This window comes from Gymnoscopelus microlampas, assembly GCF_963454915.1.
Source record: "Gymnoscopelus microlampas genome assembly, chromosome: 10".
Classification (NCBI taxonomy): Eukaryota; Metazoa; Chordata; class Actinopteri; order Myctophiformes; family Myctophidae; genus Gymnoscopelus; species Gymnoscopelus microlampas.
The window spans coordinates 31,363,412-31,388,849 of NC_139947.1; the positions used below are offsets into that span (position 1 = coordinate 31,363,412).

General features: G+C 42.1%; 1 protein-coding gene across 2 annotated transcripts in view; it reads right to left on the bottom strand.

Moving 5' to 3' along the window:
• LOC311054482 (TOX high mobility group box family member 2-like) overlaps window positions 1-25,438 on the bottom strand; it is a 100,762-nt gene that overhangs the window by 61,156 nt on the left and 14,168 nt on the right. For both annotated transcript variants that reach the window (XM_084070488.1, XM_084070487.1), the window contains exon 2: window positions 2,427-2,519. In XM_084070488.1, coding sequence (XP_083926614.1) covers window positions 2,427-2,519 — 93 coding nt within the window. The remainder of the gene's footprint in view (window positions 1-2,426; window positions 2,520-25,438) is intronic.

A 25,438-nucleotide genomic window follows, 5' to 3' on the forward strand; every position in this document is an offset into this window, starting at 1 on the left:
CACACACACACACACACACACACACACACACACACACACACACACACACACACACACACGCATAACAGTAAAGTGCAGCCATGCAGTGGCACTGTGTCTGCACGTGTGACCTTACACATGCGCATATCTGTGTCGACTGTATGTCTTTGCACGGTACTGTATGTGTGTGTCAGTATGTGTGTTAGGGATGGGACGATGATCGTTATGATCTTTTATCGGGATTAAAAAACGCTCACAATAATCGTATTCATCGTGAAATTGTCAGTAAAAAGGATGTTCACAAATTATGTCCCATGAGGCAACACCATATTTGTTTCTTAACAAAAGTGTCAATTTAAGAGTTTTAAGCATATTTTGATCATTGCGATAAAATTGTTAATCGCAATTATGCTGGCCACAATAATTGTGATATGAAATGTTCATATCGTCCCATCCCTATTGTGCATGCGTCTCTGTGTCTATATTAGTGCACATCTCTCAGTGTCTGTGTGTGTTAGTGGCCGTCTGTCTGGATTAATGTTTGTTTTAGTAAGTCTGTGTGTGTGAGGTCTCTCTGGCAAGAGGAGAGGATGCAGAGAAGAAGCCACTTTTTAACTGACTGGGGTAAACAGCGATGGGAGAAGATAAAGGGCAGAGTGAATGTCACATTAACCCAGCCCTTTGCCTGTGCTCACCGCAGCATCAGATAACTGCAGTGTGGGGGGAAAAAAAGGTCTGGTTTCCTCTAGCATATAATTGGTTATCTTAATGCAATCTACTGCTCTCTTGCCTCTCTGCACAGAATGAAGTACGAAAGAGCAAAGGGATGGGAGAACACACGCACACAATATACAAAAAAAACACTATAAAAAAACGAGGTTGAAGTTTGACTGTTTTCTTGCGGTGACTAAAATAAGTCATTACGAGTGTAGGAAACGTATCAGTCTATTTCCATCAATGCCTTCACTCTGCTCCTTAGTTGGGAGGAACAAAAGAAAGGTACTGGCAGTTGGTTTGAGTTGTGTCCCACTCATGCAGGTAATGTGGCTTGATGTGTACAGTATATGGACTTGGACATACAGTATAGGCCAGACAGAGGACAATGTTTCAGCTATTCTGCATGCCGAAAGGATTAGTTGAGTTTATTTTGTATTTTATTTTTGTATAGTGCTTAAATCTGTTTCCAATGACATGCATTAAAAGAATCATGTGTGCACATCAAGAACAAAAATGATTCTGCCAGCTTACTCTCTAGAGAGGTACTATGCTAAATTAGTAATGAAACAATACCAAGCGACTCAAAATAGAGTCTTTAGCCTATAGTCAAAAGCTATGAGATGCTTTGTTTGTAATCAACTCAATTCAGATAGCATATACCGCACAACTTATTCAGACCTATAGGACTTAATTGGCCATGTTTTTTTTCTTTGTGGTTATTGTTATAGGTTTAGTGATCAAGTAAAAATGAATTGAGAATTCAGCTAATTAGGGATTCAAAAATTGCCATGGCAGCTTTCTGATTCTTGAAGGGGGGGCACATAACTTGTAGAAGCTGAGAGACTGCTATCCTGCTGTCTATATGAGAGGGGTTTTTCACACCTTTGCATTTTGTCACACTTACATCTCTCTCATTAATTCATATAACCTCTGGCATCATCACTACAGCACATTCCTGCAGCTGTCCCTGTTTGTGAATGCAAATACATGCACGTCTCAACTACATTGCAGTTTAATTTTTAAAATAATGAGTGTATCTCACGTGTTATGTGTGTATATTATGCCTGTGTATACATCATATGTGTATTTATGTAGTAAGTGCACTTGTAGGGGGGTTGTACTGTACATGTATGAGTTTGAGTGAATAAGCCTCTCCACAGGGACAGGAATAATCTGTCGACTGTGTGGAGCTCTATATTCCCAGTTCACAGCCTCCAAAATTCCACAGGGCCCAAAACTATACCGTGGGGCACACCCTCAAAAATCTATTGGCTTTAATAGCAGAGAGAGAGAGAGAGAGAGAGAGAGAGAGAGAGAGAGAAGAGGTTAGAGGGGGAGGGGGTATGGTCGGCCCTGGTTGTACTGTTAGGGTTGAATGATGTGGACAAACTCAAATATCACAATATTTCTTGCCAAATACTTCAATATCGAAGTTGTGATGATAATATCGTGTTGAAACGATAATATGAAATTATTTTTTCCCCCCCAAAATGTCCCCAAAAATTGTGAAAAAGGACAAGCAAGCATTTTTTATGTCCAAAAATACTTATCTAAAAGGAATGTCCCCAAAAATATTTGAGTATACTGTAAATTAGGGCTTAAGTGATTAAAACCAGGGAAAGATAACACTTACGCCATATCACAATACTAAAATCCCTGACGATATAGTCTCATATCGCGATCTCGATATAACATCGATATATTGCCCAGCCCTAGCTAGTGTATCTCACCCCAGCAGTGGGCAGTCTTTTCCCTGGGTTGGTGCCTGGGGGTGGGGTACCGTGGAGAAGCCTAACCCCTCGTTCACCAACACTGTACCGGGCCTGTGATTAAGAGAGAGAGAGAGAGAGAGAGAGAGAGAGAGAGATACAAGCCGGGAAGGCCGAAAAGAGACAGGGGAGACAAAAGTGGGGAGGGACAAACGAGACGGTGGGGCTTTAGTTTACGAGGTACAAGCTGGTCATTTGTAAAGTAAAATGTCATACCCCCTCCTCCACCCATCCCAACCTCCTCCTGAATGCATTCCCTCATTTTCCCTTTCTCCTGTTGCTCTGCGGTTCCCCTAACACCCAGCACACGCGTACAAGGGAGGGGTAAGGAGGGGTAATGACATGAGACTTAAACAGTGACTCTACACAGAGCCGCTCTGGGGGGGGAAGAATGGAGGTTAATGAGCTGACAACCCCTCCGCCCCGAACACGCCTCCTCCCCCCTCGCACAGCTCCCCACTCTCCAACACACACTGAGCACATAGATACACACACACAAACCCCCCTAGGAGACAGTGGGGCTGAATGCTGGCACAGAGCCAATGATCTCAGGCCTAGAGAGTAACCAGCGGCTTCATACTGTTTCACTACAGCTGTCTGACTGAAGCTAAACAGTCCTTTGGCTATGAACTATTCTGGGAGATGGGGCTATGGGCGATGTGGACAAAATCAAATATTGTGATATGTTTGACCAAATACCTCGATATCGATGTTGTGACGATAATAGTGTATAGTGACGAGAATATATATATTTTTTACATTTGGCAAAAAATACCAAGCTCACAACGTGTGCAGTGCCTTGTAGATCAGCTATTTTAGTTATTTTTGAACATTGTTTAAAGTATAAAAGAGGGCATAAATGACTAAAATCAAGGGAAGAAACGACTTATGCCATATCACAACATTTCCAAAATCTAGTCTCCAATTTAATTATGGCCAACAAATATTAGGTAAGACACAATCAAACACAGATGCACTTCAATCTTTGTCAACGTGTTTAACCTTTAACTTACTGTAACTACAGTGAGAAAAGTACAACATCCCACCATGAGTGTGAACATCTCTTCATAAGACACAGCACCCTCACCACAGAACAGGCCATAGCACAGCATGGTGTGACAAATCCATTTATAGAACATACAGTGAATAGCCAATCATGGCCTCGGAAACAACCCCAAGTTCTCGGTTGTCACGTGGTGTTTTTCTGGGTACATAAGATGTTAACTACAACCGCAGCGGCCTTTGTTTTGCATCGCCAAAAAAAACAATATGAAAAGACGACAAGCGCTCACACTTCACAGTTCTTCCGAGCCAAGCCACATCGTGAGAAAGAGTGAGAGAAAGAGAGAGGGAGGGTGGGAGGGAGAGAGAAGTAAAGTGATAGAGCCCGACGATGTAGACCTGTGTGAAAATGATATGGCCTTTTAACAGATGACAAATTAGGTGAGCGCCAGTTAATGTAAACAAACTCCATTTGCGGGAGCTTCCTAAAGGTGAAAAATAAGACAGAACGAAAGAAGAAGGGCGCCAAAGCACTCAGCATTAGCCTAAAGACAGATGCATCTGTATGCCAATGAGTCAACCTGAGTGTGTGCGTGCGTGCGCGTGTGCGTGCGTGCGTGTGCGTGCGTGCGTGCGTGAACCATGGCTACGTCCATACAGGCCTGCTGCCAGCCTGGCTCAATGTACAGCTCCATTACCCCCCTATTGAGAGAACAAGTGGATCAATCCAACCCACTGGCATGGGGAATACTGAATGTCTGGGAAAAAAGCGAGCATAACCATGTGAGACCATGTGAGATGCTAACTTGCAACAGGGGGGGTGGTCCTGTGCACTCTACGATGGAGATGTTTCCCCTTCATTATAGGTCTTGAGGAGGACATCCAGCTGAAAGGGATTAACACAGAAAATACATAAATACAACTAAAGCTAAATAGAACAGAACAGAACAAAACACTTGGGTTGAAAAACGTCCTTGCCTGGAATAAAAGAATAGCACTGAAAGCCAGAGAAGTATTTATCAAAACGCAAGCATGTTTTTTTCATCTTGAAAACAATGGGAGATGAATGGTTAGTCATTAGCGCGTGTTGAATCTTTCGAGTGAGTAATTTGTAGGAAAGCTTGTGCATTTTTAATACTCTTAAACTGAAGAGCCCTAAGAACAAAACTCCATAAAATAATAAGCAGCGCTTCACCTTAGCGCAGCGCTAGCCAGGCCTCTCAATTATTTACCATTAATGAATCGCCCAGGGCCATTTTCTTCCTAAGTACAATATCAACCATCCCACTGAGACTGAATCAGCTCACTCAAATACTTAACTACATTTACTCAATTATGCTCGCTGTTCTTAATAAGACAGAGACAGGGAGTCACAGATACGCTTTCTTCTCCTTTCTGTAATACATTCTCCTACATTTCAGCGGTCATATTTTAATTTATCAGGGGGAAGAAAATATTGTACTACGAGAGCTCAGACAACTTTCTTCATTTTGTTTATTTTTTAACTCAAGGTAATTAATAATTTCTACTGAAATACCCATTCATTTAAGAAAATGAGCAGGAGAAAGTCTTGACTTTCCTCCTCTCCTACAACCCTTAGCATTAGTCTAACTTTGAGAGTTTAAAAACATGATCAGCGTAAACCTAACACTCAGGATTTTACCACGTAGCTAGTTTGATCTCCCTCAACGGTGTGGGAGCATATTCAGTAAAAGGAGCGTTTGCTGCGGTATCTAGCCGCTCTATGTAGCATATACTGTACACAGTAAAATCCTCAGCGTTCATTTAATTCTCACAGGTTCATCTAATTACATTTATACACTCTCAGAGTTAAATATAACCCTCAGGATTTTACAGTGTAGGCCGATTGCCAGGCATCCAGCAGGCTAACACTTCACAGCCAGACAGGCCACCCAGGGCTCTCTCTCTGTGTCACCACTCCACTGATGAGTGCCATCAGCCTTTTAGGCCACCGGTTCCCAAACAGTGGGTCGGGACCCATTTGTGGGTCGCGGATTGATTTTTGTGGGTCGCGGGTAAATATCCCCTTTTGTTTCCGTTTCCTATATTTAAAAATATATATATCTTGCATGCATGACACTGGCGTGCAACTAAGTATAAATCATGTTTAACTCTAATTCCAATCCCTAAACCTAAATGTCTAATCCTTCCCTGAATGTTTTTCTGTAAACGTATCTCTTTTTAACTATGAAACAGCCATTTGTCTTGTGAGGACCCGAATGGTCCTCACAATGAAGATTTCTTCAAATTCTACTATACTTTGTCCTCGCAATTATAGTAATACACACACACACACACACACACACACACACACACACACACACACACACACACACACACACACACACACACACACACACACACACACACACACACACACACACACACACACACACACACACAAAATGTTTGACCATGTTTGCAATTCTTAACCCTAACCCTAAAGCCGGAGTTATATATTCCAGTAGTTGCGTGCCGGTGTCCCGCAATTAAAATAGCCGCTCTACAAGGTCACAAAGAAAAACAACTATTTCTCCTGTGAGGAGTGAGGACCCATGGAAAATGTTCCTCCTGTTTCTATATACTATATACTTGTGGGGACGTTTGGCCCTCACAAGTAAATACAATCACGCGTACACACACACGCTACAAAAGTATAGCACATACTGTACATTATCACCATGCTTTCCTTTCTAATTTGACTGTATACCCACACAGACAGACAGACAGACAGACAGACAGACAGACAGACAGACAGACAGACAGACAGACAGACAGACAGACAGACAGACAGACAGACAGACAGACAGACAGACAGACAGACAGACAGACAGACAGACAGACAGACAGACAGACAGACACACACACACACACACACACACACACACACACACACACACACACACACACACACACACACACACACACACACACACACACACACACACACACACACACACACACACACACACACACACGGCTAATGCTAGAGGGGCTAGTAAAGGATGACCTCTCTAACTAACAGGGTATCCAGTTACCTGTGTCTGTACATTTTAATTCCTACAGTATGAATGTGAGACCAGTCATGGTTGACAGCCTCAGGTGTACAGTAAACTCGTTACAGTGAGCTTTAATGGTCACAGCCTTTGACTCAATGTAAGTCCACTCCAAAGTACTGCTGTGGACGGTCGGTGGGTGATATGGACAAAATCTGATATCATGATATTTTCTATATTTATATTTATTTATTTAACAATTGTTCAAAAATAACCGATATACAAGCTCAAAGTATACAATAGGGCTTATGTGATTAAAATCAGGAAAAGACTACCCTTATGCCATATCGCGACATTACGATATCCGAAATCCCAGATGATATACAGTAGTCTCATATTACGATATCAATTATAATATCGATAATTTTATATATTGCCCAGCCGTATCTCTCTTATGAAATGTTGGAACTGTATGGTCAAAGAGGGATGTCTGGAAGATCAACTAAGTGAACCGTATTGAGTAGTGTTAACATTTTACGGGTTCTGGATTTGTTTCCTCGGTTTCAGAGAAGGTTCTAGAACCTAATTTAAATCTGCAATCTATAAGATGCATGTCCACCCATGATTCTAAACCAGGTATCCTGCATACATTTCTACGGCCTGCTTGGGCATGGGAGATATTGCGGTTTGAGCATCAGGCAATACCTCTTCACCAGTAATGGTCGTACACGAACACATGGTGCACATTCCCCAAACAAAGAGCAGGGAGACTACCTCCAACCACCGTAGCTATGTTAGTTATATTGTATTAACATACCCTACCATACAGATTGGTCAAAATAATATTTAATTCACAAAAAAAAGTCCCAGATTGCAGCTTTACGAGCGGAGTCTGCTAAGTGCAGGGCCATGTAGAATTGGCTTCTATGGTATAATGTAAAGCCATCATCTAAGTGAGTGCAAATAGCTTCTACCATCTGTTTGCTAGCTCTATAGGGGATAACTTCATAAGGGTGACTGGGGAAACATGTGCATGTGTGTGTACATGTTTCTGATGTCTCTGCTTTACCTCCCTCTCTATAGATTATGCTCTTAAAAAGCCTTACCTATCCATTCATACCATTTTCTTGTTCTTAACACCGCACCTCTGTCACATGAAAAAGTGTTTCTACTGAAGGTGATATAGGAACAGTTACTGATTCTACAGTCTGAGCTGAGCAAGTGCACAGATGCGGTTTGCCTTCATGATCGTGTGTTTTTTTTTCTTTGTGTATTGTGTGTTTGGAGATACATGAATGAGATGCATCTGCAGATACACATTTTATTATTTTATTTAGAGTAGCCAATTATTTTTTACCCTTTTTTTCTCCCAATGTAGTCGCTATGCCTATTCATTCCTCCCCACACATGTCTTGCCACTTCTATTTTACTGTACTGGCTCACCTGCCAGTGAGGAGCCCCCACCGGGTGGACAGAGTGCCGGATCTGTCCTTCTCCTCCCGTTCAACATTCCCCGCCCCAGCCTGTAGTAGATGCTCGGCCAAACCACATGCACCACAGTGGATTCAAACCACTTGACTCTGCGGTGGTGGGCAGGTGACTTTACCCCTGCGCCACCTGAGCGCCCTCAATGCCATCCATTTAACCACATGAACCTATTCTATGGGCAAACATTCAGCAAAAATAGCAGATACAAGCGTGTTGTGTTGCGATGCGTTGTGAGCTTGTAGATAAGCTATTTTCAATGAAGCGATTTGTTGTAGAGGGAAAAAGGAGCAGGCCAAGTATAAAGCCCTGGGGGACCCCGTTCAACTAAGTACATACTGTAGGGTTTTATCAACTGTACACAGCAAAATTCCTCAGTGTGTATTTATCCACTTGTAACTCCGAGTATGTAACTCTGCCTTTGTACATAAAATAAAATCTAAACCTTGTAATCACAATTCAAGTAAATACTTGTCTACAGTCTTCATTCATCCACTATTGAGGAGAGCAGTTCAAGACTGACTGGCTTTCACTCAGTTACATGCTATAGGAATGCAACCGTTGGATTTTGCTATAACTGCACCAACGCAAAATTAAAGTGGAAAGGATGCCGTTCCTAGACAGCTGCTAGCTGTAAATTCCTATCTGAGTATAAAAAGGGGGGTGGGGGGGAAAGACTGTGAAAGAAAACATATACTATTTTCATTTCAACTGCTTTAGGGATTAAGGCTCGGAGCGCTAGAAAAAAAAATGCATTAAAATAATCCACCATTTGCATGTTTTATCTCACAAAGGAAGCACACACACACACACACACACACACACACACACACACCAACCCCCACTCCCTCTCTCTTCTATTTCCCCTCCCCCACCCTGGGTGAGTTCACACACCCACACACACACCCACACACACACACACACACACACACACACGTAACAGAAACATACACAAATGTCTCTGCACACAGGGCAACGCATACACACTATCATCAAACACACAAAGACATATATGCAAGCAGACACACATATACAGTCACACGCACAGGCTCACACCCATGTAGACGCACACACACACACACACACACACACACACACACACACACACACACACACACACACACACACACACACACACACACACACACACACACACACACACACACACACAGAGATCAACCTGCTGCCATCTGCTCTGTGCGCTCAGTACAATCCTTGCAGAATACATTATTCACTACAATACATCACATCACATTCCCTCAATGTCATAGCCTTGTGCTGGGGAGGAGAGAGAGAGAGAGAGAGAGAGAGAGAGAGAGAGAGAGAGAGAGAGAGAGAGAGAGAGAGAGAGAGAGAGAGAGAGAGAGAGGAGAGAGAGAGGGTGAGAGAGAGAGAGAGAGAGAGAGAGAGAGAGAGAGAGAGAGAGAGAGGAGAGAGAGGGGGGGGGAACACAGCAAAACAGCTATTGTACTCTCCAGGCAGAGAAAGAGGAATAGACTAGAATAGAGAGAGGGAGAGAGAGAGAGAGAGAGAGAGAGAGAGAGAGAGAGGGGGGGGGGGGGGAGAGAGAGAGTGAGAGGGGGGGGATTTGCACCCTTGTATTACGGCACAGTAGCAGAGAAAATTAAACACAGTTTTGATTCGGTTTTCACGTGAGACATGGTCGTCAGTAAAGCTGGCAGTTCACAAATGTAACCAAATGGACCCTTGCGGGTCCATTTGGTTACATTTGTGCACTGTCAAAGCTACAAATGGATACATTTAATTACTTACTGTGTAGCTGTAACTACCGTGTGTTGCCACATCTGTGGGTTGGCACACAGATGAATTGCAGTGGCAAAGCAAACGGAACCAGCTGGCTGGCCCACACTACACCACTGGACGCCATCTTGTTTTCCCTATAGGACGGCTGGGGAGGACTCCACTTGTGATTGGCTGAGGCGGGGATAGGCAGCGCTTGATTCGCTTCATGTGATAAACAATTCCGTCTATACCACGGCTTGCCAACTCGGACGGCGCTTTCGTCGGCCTCTTGGCCACGGCAAGTCGCTCCCATACCGGCTCGCTCGGGCCGGCCCGTGAGCCTTACACCTGCGTTGGCGACACGCCTGCCTCGGTGAGGTACTGAAAACAAGCGCTCCTCTCCCACAACCATACTAATAGCCTTCTGAACACATTCCCCTGTTATTCATTCACACTAAATTACTGTACTGTATGGAGCCCGACCTATGTCAGATTGTTGGGTCCGATGCCGAGAGTCCTAGCGCACAGATTAAAAAAGTCAAATAATTACACATTATAGGTCCCAGGTTCGATTCCAGCCATCAGCAATGTGTCGAAGTGTCCCTGAGCAAGACACTTAACCCCTAACTGCCCCCTCCGCGCTCCTCTGTGGGCAGCATTCAGCTGGGTGAAGCTGAAACTGAATTTCCCCGGCGGGCTGAAAATAATTTAAAAAATAATAAATAACGGTCTGGCTCTACTGTACGCATTCATCTGTTACGCTCACACGCTTTCATCTGTCATTCAGCCAAACCTAACGTTTCAACTTGGTGGCTCGACTACGGCTGACCCCCAATTAACCTCCATGGGATTGCGAGGCTCAGCGAGTCTTGGTCAACGTGTCCATCTGAAACCCACAGTGTAAACCGCAGAAGGTCACCTTAAATTTTTTTGTTGCTATTCTTAACTGCTGTAAAAAAAAAAGTTATGTTTTCACAATGTGCTATGTGTAACTATAGGTGTTCTGGCACACCAGAACCCTTGCAGAATACACTTACAGCACCAACGTGTTTTTGGTTGTTTTTGGTTTTTGATGCTTCCTTAGAATGAAACGCAAAAGGAGAAGCTCTAAACTCAGCACTGGTTCATCTTCACGGTCTCAGCAGGCTTTTAACCCATTAAGGCCTGAGGCGAACAGTTTTTTGAAAATACTAAAAAAAAATAGCCAAAGAAATATAAAGTGACACAGATGCGTTCCAGGTATTAATGGGTTAAAAGCAGGACACGTGACCCCATGACTGCAGGTGCTGTGATTATAGCCAATAGGAATCCACTGACTGGAGCCATGGTTTGCCTGTCCAAACAGCCATTTGAATGAGAGAATCTTGCTGTGTCAGACACTTGCCTTCCCAGCGCTCCTCTCTTCCCCACCACTCTCGTTTTTCCCACCCTCCTCTCCTCCTCTCCTCCCCTCCTCCCTCCCTCCCTCCCTCCCTCCCTCCCCCGTGCCCAGATGCTCTCCTGGCTCTTGTCTGTGTTTGGGCTGCAACTGCAAGGGGTCACCGCCTGCCTTGTTCTCACACGTGGAGCCTGTGTGTGTGTGTGTGTGTGTGTGTGTGTGTGTGTGTGTGTGTGTGTGTGTGTGTGTGTGTGTGTGTGTGTGTGAGTGTGTGCGTGCGTGCGTGCGCGCGCACAGAGAGAGAGAGAGAGAGAGAGCATGCAAGAGAGGCCAACACAATCTCTGTGGCTGAGTACATGAATGAGTGTGTGCACGTGTACTGTACTGTATGTGTGTGCGTGTGTCTGCGAGCTAGAACAGGCACGTGTGCCGTGCTCAAGTGTGCGTGTGTGTGTATGAGTGTGTGTGTGTGTGTGTGTGTGTGTGTGTGTGTGTGTGTGTGTGTGTGTGAGTATGCCTTTATCCCTGTGTGTCTCCATTTCCCACAAGTGTGTATGTCTGCCAGCTTGTGTGCGACTGCATTTCTGTGTGTATGGGAAAGCCTGTCTGTGTGTGTGTGTGTGTGTGTGTGTGTGTGTGTGTGTGTGTGTGTGTGTGTGTGTGTGTGTGTGTGTGTGTGTGTGTGTGTGTGTGTGTGTGTGTGTGTGTGTACGCGTGCGTATGTGTGTGTGTGTCTTGGTAGCTCAGTGCCAGGTCTCTCTAATGAGTCTGTCAGGCGCTGTTAGCGACGGCGTGCTCCCCTGGCTCAGCGCGCTCCTACAGACACACTGTGATTAGCCGGGCCAACAGCACGCCACCGGGCCAGATTAAACACTCACCACACCGCCAGGGAGCACACACACACACATACACACACACACACACACACACACATACGCTTGCGCACGTTCAGCAAAGAGCGGAGCAAATTCTCACACCCACAAGTCCCACCACTGTGAATATGACACAGACACTGACACACTCGCAACTTCAACATCATCTGGATTACTAGCCTGCTTTGGTACAGTATCTCATTATCTGCCCTCCTGAACGGGGACAGGTGACAAAAAAAAGCAGTACAGCAGCACATGTAGTGTAAAGTTATGAAAGACGTTTATTGAATTCCATATGGGCCACGTGTCAACATAATGTAAACTATGTATGTACAACACACAGAATAATGTGAGTTGTATACGCACAGTATGAACTGCTTAAAGTTTTTCAACCAAAAAAGGTTTTTGTTTGTTAAAAGTCAGAGTTAGGGCTTTTATGTGTTATTATTTTAATGTTTTGTTTTTTTAAATCCTGTCTGGCATCACTTGGACTTTCTGTACTGTACCTTGGCATTGAAGTCGACTGGCGTATGTAGGGAAACTGGCCATGCTGATTATTATGTTTAATGTTTAATCTTTAATCTATGTTTAATCTGATTATTATGTTTGATCTTTTTTTAGCAGAAAATAGCAGATCGACAACCTCCCAACGCGACTATTTTCAGCGAAGAAATTTGATATAGAGTGAAAACTGAAAAGTCACTGGTATAGAGCCCTGAGGGACTCCGCTAAACAACGTATGGGGTTTAAGTGTGATCGAGGGGGAAAATTCTATTCTATTCTATTCATTAGAAACCTGCATCGTCTGTCTCCCTCCGCTGACTCCTATGAGCATCACTCAGCATTAGGACGGCTCCTCCTGCCGCTAACAGCCTTCAACATCTTCATTAACACGTTAAGACCGGGAACGCATCTGTGTCATTTTAACATTTCTTTGGGCTATTCAAAAATATCAGATATACAAGCTCATGTTTTAAAAAAATCGTGAAAATGTGTGCAAATCTTTGAATATATACTGTATATTCTTTTTAAGCAAAATTGTTTTACTCAAATCTTGCTTCTGGGGATTCTACAAATGTCTTCTAAATCCTAATTATTATTTTTTTAACTTATGTTGCTATAATATCAGTGGTTCTCAAACGTTTTCACCTCAAGGACCACCCAAAATGATATGTATTTGGCCGCGGACACCCATCTCAAAATATTTTGTTCCAGGGACCCCCACCAGAAGTAAAGATTTGAGTAAAAAATGTATATATATATATTAAAAGATTTGCACACATTTTCACAATCGTTTTTTCCCCCCAAAAATAGCAGATCTACATAGCGCGGCACTCGGTGCCACGCTATGAGCTTGTATATCTGCTATTCTTTTAATAGCCAAAATAAATCTAAAAATGACACGGCTGCGCTCCCGGTTTGAATGGGTTAAAGCGACATGATCCACTAATTACAGGTAATTACCCTTTAATGAGCAGCTCAGATGAATGAGCAGATATGTAGAGGAGGACAGGCCGCAGGACACATCATTTCTCACCGCTCAAGGGCCAAGTGTTAGCGCTGATCAGCTGTTACTGTACTGTCCCTGAACGTGAGTGTTAAAGACCCCATTATACTTGGTTGCGCGCCAGTGTCGTGCGCCAAAAATAGTCTGTCTACATTGCAGTGTGAGCTTGTAGATCTGGTATTTTTTGAAGCGCGACATGAGGTGCAACCGATTATACATCGAGCATTAGGGTTGTTGAGGACAGATGTGACAGCTAATTAAACCTGTCTTTGAAATAATAATAATAATGAAATAAACCAATAACCAACAATAACAATATTGAGTATTTTTTATGCATCTTGCTAGTGGACACAAATAGTATTTCTGACCTTGAATCACTGCCTGTTTAGTTATTTTAAATGTTTATTTTATCCAGCCCCAGATTAACACATAACAACTACTACATTGCCCATTACAAGCACAGACTGGCCCTGTCATTTGGGCCAGGTGCCTTGCTCAAGGGCACTTCAACAGTTACAGATTTTCGATTTGGACTTCCTCGGTCTCGTTTTCTTTCGGAAATTGGGCATGATTAAAAATAAGTCTTTTGACAGCAATTAACAGCATTGAAATGCTGTTTCTTATCTCTGGGCTGCAGAAGAAAAGTCCCTACATGAAGCCACCATCCAGCAACTTCCACCCGCTTTCTCCTTTTCTCTCTCTCTCTCTCTCTCTCTCTCTCTCTCTCTCTCTCTCTCTCTCTCTCTCTCTCTCTCTCTCTCTCTCTCTCTCTCTCTCTCTCTCTCTCTCTCTCTCTCTCTCTCTCTCTCTCTCTCTCTCTCTCTCTCTCTCTCTCTCTCTCTCTCTCTCTCTCTCTCTCTCTCTCTCTCTCTCTCTCTCTCTCTCTCTCTCTCGTGCCAAGTGGCCTATTTTTACTCCTCTGTGTGGCACATTCAGGGTTTTCCTTGTCACCACCACATATCCTGTCATCGTTGTATTGGTTGGTAGTACAGTTAGTCAAGAGGCCCGGATCCACCTTCTCTAACAGTCTCTCTCTGATGTGGTCAAAGATCTTTATCTTTGCATAAGGTGCTGTGCCACTTAGCTTCGTCTGTCACCATCTTGAGAGTATCAGCGTTAACCACTTTCAAGCTGCTGTCCCTATTTTCGGCATGTTTTTTTTTCTATAGCAAAAATAGCAGATATACAAGCTCATAATGCTTATAGATCTGCAACTTTCACCACACTACACCATCGTAAAATAGGGCTTAAGTGGTTAAGATAATGATGGATAAAAATCTGAGATCTACTTATTGAATGTAGTTGGTAGCATAAACACTTGAAGTACTTTCGGCGTTAAGAAAATAATTATGCAACAAAAGAACTTTGACTATTGTTTCTTTCAACATTTATTTATAGCATTATGGAATGATACGCATGGAATATTTCTTGCCTTTTCTTAGTATTTGTTGCATTTGAAATCTATTTTTCAGTTGATCGAGGGCCACTGGATCTAGAATGTAACATAAATAACCCCTTCGTTTACAATATGCTAATCCAATCACCAAACCCCAGTTCATTCAATTTGCGGCCTAACAGTGACGTGCTCACCCCCCCCCCCTCTCCCCACTAAAGCATATTTATCATGATGGCATATGCCCCAACACAGCACCGCCTCTCTTCTCCAGCTCAAATATGCACAATGTGATATACTGTACATAATGTGGCACAATGGCGTAATTGTGTTTTGTTGTTTTTTTCCCCCAAAGGGAAAATATGTGCGGGAAGCAGTGACATATCTGTACAGGATGTATGGTATATGCTCTGGAGTCTCAGTGGGCTCTCCTAGTTGTCTAGATCAGTGGTTCTAAAAGTGGGGCCCGCAGACCCCCCAGGGGTCATTGAGAGGGTTCCAGGGGGCCCCCAGCTAAATTTGTTAATATAGCATAAAAACGTAATTGTATCCACTTTGGACAAAATTAAATCGTATTCATAAGAAATGTATTAAAAAAATTACAGAGTGCCGCTTTAAACCCTGTCCTCAAGGAGGACATTAAAAGCACAGTATCTGCGTTCTTTTTCTCTTTTTTTATAACTTTATTTATCGTTTTTCAGATGTACAGTATCATGTGGGCAGCAATCGACAGTGCTGTCCTCAATCTATAACCCCCCCGCCCTGATTGTATCCACTTTAACCCTATTTTGTACTTCATCTACTCAGGAATAGCTGATCTACAAGCTCACAATGCGTCCGAAATTGTCCTAATTTAGTCTAGAAACATTTTAAAAACACAAATGGGGGTCCCTGGGCACAACATCTCTGCTAATGGGGGCTAAATGCATATGAAAATGCATATATAGAGGTCCTTGGCATGAAAATGTTTGAGAAGCACTGGTCTAGATGTATTGTACGTGATCCACTGTGTTTTCTGTGCTGCATGTTGGTTGTCTGACCTCAGATATACCAGTGTTTATTGGCATTCTTAGAGGTTTTGTTTTTATGTCAAGCCATATTTTACTTCTTTTTTTTTTCTTCTGCTCCGCTTTTCTACGATGATCTTTAATGACACTCCATTCTGCAGGGCAACACTGTACAGTAGGACCATATATTTCCAAAACCATCCCGAATGGGTTCCAGATGTACGTGAGTGGATGAAATTCTTTTATGGAAGAAAAATATACATCGGGACTTAAAATGATAAACAATGGCATGCCAACAGACTGCACTAGGTTAACTGTCCTCTTTGTACAGTACTGTAGTACGCAGTCTAACGCACAGTGCTCCTTTTGTTCTGCCACTCATTGCTTACGTTACTGTAGAGCACTAATGCACACAGATCAATAGCATACTTTCCATTTCGACACAACGGTGCCGATGTACTGACGAACAGTTGGAATTGATCCCCGTCCTGTCAACACTAAGTTGTGGCTGCTTATGTCTTTTTCTGCTTCACGTTTATCAGAATAAAGCACAGAAATAAGAAAAACGTGACTGTGTTGAGAGATGAACATGATGTTTATATACTGTAGACTGTGAACTGTGGCCATGTTCACAGTTCACGCCCCCTCTGTACTCGAACATGGCTTTGAAATGTCCGTTTTAGCTAAATGAATCACCGGATGATGATGTGAGGGCGGACGGTTGACGGAAAATTGAAGTGAAAGAAGAACACAGTAAAATCCTTAGTGTTAATTTAACTCTGAGTGTAAAAATGAACCCACATGGGGTAAGGGTACATTTGGGTTCAAGGGTCATTCTTTATACTGAGTCTCAGAGTTAAATTAAGACTGAGGATTTTACTGTGCCGGCACAGCACATGAGGATCAAAAACGAACACCTGGCCCATTCACATAAATTGAATTTAAGACTTTCTGTCAATTCCAGCAGATTTATGTTTTATGATGGAAAAATAACATCATACCGGCTCAAATGAAACTATTTCTTGCAGACGGCCATGAAGCCGTGACAGTCATAAAACATGTTAATACGCCAATAAACCGATCGGCCTGAAATGTAAAGAAATCAGAAAACAAACAATGCATGTCGCCCGTCGGGTCTTGAACAAACAAACCCCTAGAAAATCAATTTCCTCCCCCACAGGACATCCACCGCATGCTAGCAGGTTTTACAGCCACTGCTGAAACGTATAAAAACACACAGAATGTTTTGAATCTGCACCGCTTGTCTCACAGCACAGTCTGAAAAGAGTAATTGCATTAAGTTGTTGGAACTGTCTGCTCTAGTCTATGAAGGTTACTGGATATGTTTCTTTACATCAGGAATTGATTCATCCAAGAGATATTTTGAGTCACCGGATTTTGTAAGACTGAGGTTCAAAGTTAAAATTGACAAACATGATTTATTTTTTTCTCCTTTTTTTTACCATGCGACAAGTTTCTGGTGAGGAAACATAAATTCAAACCATATATGTCAGCTTATCCCTTTCAGACTGACACGTTGCAGTGGACTGCACAGTATGTTACTGTTAAAACTAAAACAATGAACTCCATCGTTCTAAGCCTCTGGTCTCTTCTTTCAGCAGTTGTGTAAACCAGATTCTGAAACACTACACTGTGGAATGGAGATCAATAATATTGGATGTAAACAGGCTTCTGTTTAGCTAGCAGTCATATCGTGGCCTACATATTACATAAGTCTTTTTTTAATGGTAAAATCTATGACATTGGCAGCATTTTGTTATGAAGCCCACATAGCAACAGCAAATGGATTACAGTACAATACGTAGGTACCTTGTACAGAATGTACACTGTACCAAGGTAGAGTAAGATGTTTTATACAATACACAGCATCTGCTCGGTTTGATTAACTAAACCCCCTCAGCCTCTCTGTAAAGTGTATAAGGGAGAAGCAGAGAGAGAGAGAGAGGGAGAGAGAGAGAGAGAGAGAGAGAGAGAGAGAGAGAGAGAGAGAGAGAGAGCCCACTAATCTCATTACTCTCTCTTCCTGGCAGACAGAATATTCATTTCTTTGTGGCAATCGGCAAGAGGGAGGTGAAGGAGGGGAAAAAAATTCAATCACACGTCCCACCATTTCATTTTCCATGTAATTAAATCAGTTAAACGTTATAAAAACATGTAAACTCCGTCAATGACTTTGAGCCATTTGCATTTTTAATCAGGCCAGATTAATTCTAATAAGCGAGTCTGAGGCTGAGGCGATGACGGAGTGGGCTTATTGTGTGTCTGTCACACTCGCTTAATTCTGCCATCACGTCCCACATCCTATTATGCTAATTGGCCTTTTTATTAGGCTTTATTTCTCAATCAACAACCAGCCATGGCTATTAAGTAATAATCTCTGATTAGTGCACTTTCCACCTTCAGCACTGCAGAAGTTTTCCGACAACATTCGGCCGCGATTAGTTGAAACATTGGGACAAAGCTCTCATCACACCTGGCTATACCAGTGGTCATTTTTCAAGGTTCCCTGGTTTGATATGCATTATGCCACGTACCCTCATTTTATTAAAAAAAAATCTCTGGGACCCCAATTTATACTATAAAATCCTCAGTGTTAATTTAACCCATTAAGACACGAGGCCGATTCTACAAATGCCTTCTAAATCAGTAGTTATAAAAAGAAAACGTAATTCAAAATTATTCACAATTTCACGCTTACAAGATTTTTCAAAAATGTTTAAAAAATAGCAGATGTACAAGCTCGCAGCACGGCACAAAGTGACGCGCTGTGAGCTTGTACACCGGCTATTTTTGAATAGCCAATGCTAAAATCTAAAATGACGCAGATGCTTTCCCGGTTTTAATGGGTTAAGTCTGAGAGCGTGCATTTGGAACCGGTCCATTTGGACTTACGGGTCCATTTGGTTCCAATTGCACACTCTCAGGGTTACAGACACGTGAGGGTCCATTTGGTTACCAACTATCACTCATTTAGCTGGACCCCCTGGAACCCCCTCAAGGACCCCTGGGGGGTGGGGGTCCCCGGACCTCACTTTGAGAACCACTGGGCCATGTGCTCGGAATAGTAAGGGACGGTCAAGAGGCCACTTATAATGGATGGTAAAAACCTGGCAGAGAGAATAAAACAAACACCGCAGTTTGTGGAAATGGATATTGTTGCTCAACATAGCTGATACGTTCAGCCATTTCCTCTCCCCGTGTCTCTCGAGAGTCATCCGACAATTCAATCTCAGGAGAAACTAGGATTGTTATCTCGTAGGAAGATACCGCTACGAGCACACAGAGGATGTGTCCACAGATCACATAGGGTACGTGTCTCAGTCCAGAGGCACTGATAGCGCCAATGGAGAATGAGCATTTACATGTACAGCTATTCCTTGCCACTATAAACAGCCACTGTAGGTGTAGCATGTAGGGCTATACACAAATTACAGGAAGTATTATAAAACCAACATCAACCACATGAACCCTGTCGTAATTTCTGGGGGTGAACCTTCGGGGGGAAATCACATGCCTACGAGCTTGTAGATCGGCCATTTTCAGCAAAGACATTTGGTGTAGAGGGAAAAAAGGTAGGGGGGGGGGGGGTCCAGTAGGGGAACTCTGGTCAATGACGTCTATGGGTTTAAGTGGTTAAGTGAATCCTTCCGCCAATGAATTAAATTGGGCTCTCTTTGAGTTCCATGCCCAAGATAATCATGATAATCATATCATGACTTTGTAATTATTTATGAACCACAGTACGTTTTCATTATTGCGATCCACAAGAAGGTCTGCTGTCAAGTTCATCGTTTTTATCCCCATGACATCAGTTCAAAGGAAATAAAAACACATCTTCCACATCCTAAACCTTGCAGAGCAGCGAACAACAACTACAGTACCTGACAACCTCAATCATGCCTCCAAATCGCTGCCTCAGCACCAGTGGTACAATTACCAAAGAGAAGCGCCCACATGTAAAACTCTGGCAATCACTATTATGTCCTCATTGCGGCTCATGCAAAGAACTAGGACAGAGAATGCCAGCCTCTCCTCACCACTTGTCCCACTGCGGTGTCAACTGTGCGGTCAGGGACATTTTCAACCAAGTCACAATGCAGTAACTCTAATAGCCATGTGGTATTTCTTTGAAATAGTGTCTGTGTCAAACAGGAAATGTATCTTCAGCCTTTAGAAACACTGCAACGACAGTTATCTTGCGGCCACAATCTAAATGTAAAATAGGGTTAATGTTTTCTCAAAAGAGTGTAATCAAATGTAACCATGCAACACTGGCAGGAAAAAGGAAATTGGAAAGAAAAGGTAGAACTCCTCTAGCCTTGACAGAGTGCATCACTATGCATGATATTTAAAGGGTTTCATTCAAGAATAACTCAAGAATGCCAGACTTCCATTTGTTTGTTTTTGGGGTGGGGATGATTAGCAGCATGGGTTCTAATCTTTCAGCAGCACAGTATCAACAATTAACCCGGCCTTGAGAAACAAGGTCTAGAGATGAAACAATAACATCAATGATAAAAATATTTCCATATTTTACCCAAATTTAACATGCGACTTCCATATTTGCATAGTTAAAGCAATAATTAGCAAATTAAAAGGGTTTGAACACTATGGAGTCCAACAGATTTAGATACACCCTGATCGAAAAACACCAATGGAATAAAAAAGGCATATTAAAGCGCTATTATGTAATTTCTTTAGTGTTTCTTTGTGTCTGGTTTGACAACAATTTTGACCTCAAAATTGAATTTCACCCCAGAGCAAGTAGACAGGCTCTATTAGCTCAGTTGTAGAAAATGTCAGCACTTGCGCAGGAGACCTGGGTTCAAATCCGGGGTAGAACAGAAAAGTTACATAGTGCAGCTTTAAAAGCAATTATTGTCCTCTTTACGCATCCATTTGCTAGCAATCTCCCCATAAAACTTTACATAAGGGACTGAAAATATCTAACATCCAGTTGGACTTATCACCCAGTACCACTCTTACCAACTAAATATTTAAATTGGCTTAAAAGTGATTGGCTTTTCAGTAGAGTAGACCGACACAGTTACTGAATACATAAACAGAAAGAAAAAAGAAAAAATCTATCTATCTAAAGATTTTGGGCAATTTTGCCTATTGATAAAAATACATGAACGAGAATCTTTTCGCGCCTTGCGATGCAAAATCTATTTTCAACTGAACTCACTTTCAGACCTTCTGAACCACTTACTGTAATTTCTCCTTTTAATATAAGGGATCTTAGATTTCGATTCTCTATAGTGTAGTACATACGTGTAACTGTACATTTTCACTTTCTCACACGCACGCACGCGCGCACGCGCGCACACGCACACACGCACACACACACACACACACACACACACACACACACACACACACACACAGTTTCTCTTAAATGCTTAAATGTTCTGCATTACTGTGCAGGTATGTCCATTTTATGTTCCTCTCTTGTCTTTAATTGTACCAGTCTTTGTAATACATGTCTTTGTTGAGTTGAGCAGTTCCTTCCAACTCAGTTGCAGTTCCTTCATTTCTGTGATCTAACAGTATTTTCTATGAACCCCTCTCCTTTCTGTTGTAATCAGACCTGTACTATCAGTTTTTCCTTCTATTTTATCATTTTTTAATGCATGCGCATAAATTGAAGCTGAGTTAAAAGCACATTTTTGATTGACATAAAGCTTTAAACAAACAATTCTCAATTGTTTACCAGCGCAAACAAACACTGTACAGTCTCTTAATCTCAACACATGCAAAGCTCAAGTGTAGCTGTCATATCGTCACTGTTGGGCAGAAACCACTCATCTCCGTATCTGTTTAGGTTATTTTCGTAAATTAATTCCCTACTTGATCATACACAGTGTCTCACAAAAGTATCAAAAATAGCAGATCTAAAACGTGTCACATCGTGATGCGTTTTGAGCTTGTAGATCTGCTATTTTGTTTTATTTGAATCCTGAAAACTAACAGTTTTGGACGTATGAGATTTCCAACTGACAGCAACAATATTCTTCTTAACTGTTAGTCTTTGTATCAAAAGAGGTACAATCAAGGCATTTGTGTACATGCATGCAGGTGGAGAGTACACACTACAAGCAATATTGTACCGTACCATGCAGCAATTATGGATTTGCTGTAGGTGTTTTCCGTACTCTAACATTGACATTATACTCTGCTAGATTGTCAGCTTAGCAACTTAAGCCCTATATATTTCCCTGTATGAAAAATTGCTGATCCACAAGCTCACAATGCGTCGCATTCCGTTACGTTGTGAGCTTGTAGATTGCAGATAGCTGCAGATCTTTTTTTTTTTTACTTTTTGAATTTGGAAACATTTTGAAGGTTTTCGCCCATGACGACATGCCCAAAATAATGGATGTCAGGTTGAAAGTGGTTACGGTGCCATCTGTTGTGTTTTAACGTTTTCCTTCATTACACGATCATGAATGGACAGTGAACTTTGCAGTGATCCCAGTGGCATTACTAGACGTGAGGTATTGGACTCAAATTGGAACGTCAAGCCTTGGTTAGATTTGAATGGCCGGGGGAGAGGTTTATAACCAAGGTTAGTAATGTATGTGTGAGGGGGTGCAAATTATTTCAACAGGAGGCACCATGCTGCAATAGTAGATTGGGACTTTAAGGCTTACAGTGGCTGGCTCTCCTCTCAACAAAGTGCTTCATCTCACTCATATTCTTGACTGTGAAAGGCATCGGCTAAATTTAGCCGTGGAGAGCGGCGGGCTGTCAATGCTGATTCAGCTGGACAGGTACAGGGAAAGTGTATTAATTTTCTCGTAAGAGAGGAAAGTGCTTTTCAACGTTTCACTACCCCCTCACATCACTTATATCCCTGTGCATTAACGCCTCTTTTTCAGAAGTCTCTATTTTATTTTATTTTTTTAGTGTCAGAGAGACAAATTGATTGATTTTCTCCAACCCAGACAGACATCCACAGATCAGGCCAAACGTTGAGGCTTGTTAGATGAAACAAACTTGACATGTGTTCAGTAAGTATATCAAACAGAAAAAGCATGCAGTTTCTGATCTCTCACTCATGTTTTATGTCACTAAGTTCTCAACAGTCAGTGCACAGTCATAAACAACCATAACACGTGCAATTTCACCTACGGCACACTTACAGTAATAAGTCAAGCTATTGCTAACCTCTTGCCTTTTCATTTTCAAAGTGAGGTATCGCCATTTACATATTATGTGCTATATCTCTAATGGGGACTTTTTGCGGCCCACCCATAGGGGTCGGATGGGTGGGTCACGTGCATTTTTAGAGCATGGTTATATTAATGATCAATCAATCAATGGAACTAACATAATATAGCCTACTATACGTTTTTATTTATGGGTATCACAATGAAAACTAATTGTTCAATGTTTTAAAGAAAACATTACACAATCTTTTTCATATGTATGCTATATTATTAAAATAGTGGTGTTTTGCCAATTAGGAGCCACTTGCAATATCCTCAAGGCCCACCGATTGAGAATGGCTGGCTTAAGTGGTTAATAATTTCCCTCTTATGCATATAGAAGGTGAATGTTACTATGGGGATGCGGCACGTTTCACCGTTCCATTGTGGTGAGAGGGAACAGCTGTCTTTACCTTTGGCAGGCAAACACGCTCATTAAGGGCGGCCATGTTTGTTTTTGTGCCCGATACCTAGCCCTAAGCAAACACTGCCCTATCTCCTCTCAGCAGACCTCTCAGTCTCAACATTTCCTTCCCTATTGTGGAGGGAGGCCCTGGTGCATTGAGCCAACCGTGAGCTCTGGCCAAGATGCCAGTGGCTCCCAAAGAATGCGTGGTTAATTGGGAAATTTAGTCGAGGTTCAGGCTGCTGAAATGCCGAAATGTTGCTAGAGCATTGCAGAGATGCTATGAATGTTGTGTATGTGTTACATGCGTAATGTATGTCATTATGCCGTCTGATATCACATCTTGTGGTATGTTACAACAAAGCCTTCTTTGTTTCTTGTGTGGTGGAAAGTAATAAAGGGTTCATTCTTTTGGAGTGTTCATAGCTAACACTAAAATTGGGAGTGAAAGGTTTCATTCACATATTTTCTCCACTTACAGTGCTGTTCATGTTTTGAAATACAAGGCAGGTTGAATTCATAACACTTTGACAAAAAATCTTTTAAGAGGCAAAATATTGAATGTCATTCCATTATTGGAAACTGAAATCGTATGACCACTAACCCAGAAGGCATTCACATTAACTTCCACAAAATGATAGTAACACGATTTATTTATCTTTTTCGGGGGGTCTGTACCATTTTCTTCATAGAGAGCATTTTCCAAGAAGAGTAGTAGCTGTCCTCTCTGAAATGCATTCACTTATTTGATTTCATCCCTTTTCACCGTTTGTCAGCCCCAAAGTCACAATGCATTGTGAAATGAGTCCCTAATGTGGAGTAATGAGGCTGTCATGGCAAAGCAATCTCTGCTTGTTTGAGTTTGACTCATGTCGTAGATTCAATTAAATCAGCTGAAGTCAAACTGGCCGCAGGCCAGATCGGTAATGGGTGACCTCATTCAAACAATGCTCTGACATATTGAAACAATAAGAGCAAGGGCCTTGAGCCAGTTGCAAAAGCAAACTCCACTCAACTCTAAAGGCGATATGCTAGAAAAATGACGGTGCGGTAACACAAGTGTTTGTGAAAAATTCATATGGTAATGTGTCTTTAGGGGTGCTTGTGTGCTCCGTCTCTCTCTCTCTGTCTTAGTGCCAATATCAGTGCTTGTGTAACCCCTCATGGGGTTGTACCGTATGGGGCAATCCGTCACTTTTGGTCTAGGCGAACACGCATCACAGTCAATTTTAATCACAAATACTTAGCACAGTAGGCTATCATTTTTAGGTATAAATGCCTAAAAACGGGCTTTGCTAAGCCAATCATCTGATATCCGATAGATGGAAGGTAAACAGCGCAGTCATTTATATGCCTAAGCACATAAAAGCTCTCAAGGAAGGAATTTTGACGTTTCCTGTGTATATGTTAATTGCAAACAAAATCGCTGGAAGGGACGTGTTAAAACCATCTGACATATTTTAACACAGCTGGTCTACGTCTTTGCTTTTTCTTTTTTCTTCTTTTGGAAGGGGTGGGGGTATTTGCCCACACAAGTCTAAACTGATTTATTTGGATGTTAAAATGCCTGGAATCTAAATCATGATACAAACACTCCCAAGGCTATGTAAACATAATCTCCCCAGCTCCAATCTACATCCATGTATTCTGTAATATCTTCAATGCCAGGGAGGCAAAAGCACTTCTCACTTTAAGAAGGATCTCCACTTCCATTCAATTACTGGTGCAAGACACGACTACTGCATGTTCAGGAGCTTAAGGTGCATTTTTCTCACAACATCATTGACGATATGATCCCTACTACACTTTGAAATCCTACGTGTTAATTTAAAGATGCTGCAAGTGATATCTTTTGGTTGAAATAAGTGTTAAATAGCTTTAAAGTAACTGTTCAGTTACAGGCAGTAAATAGAAAATATATTTTCACATCA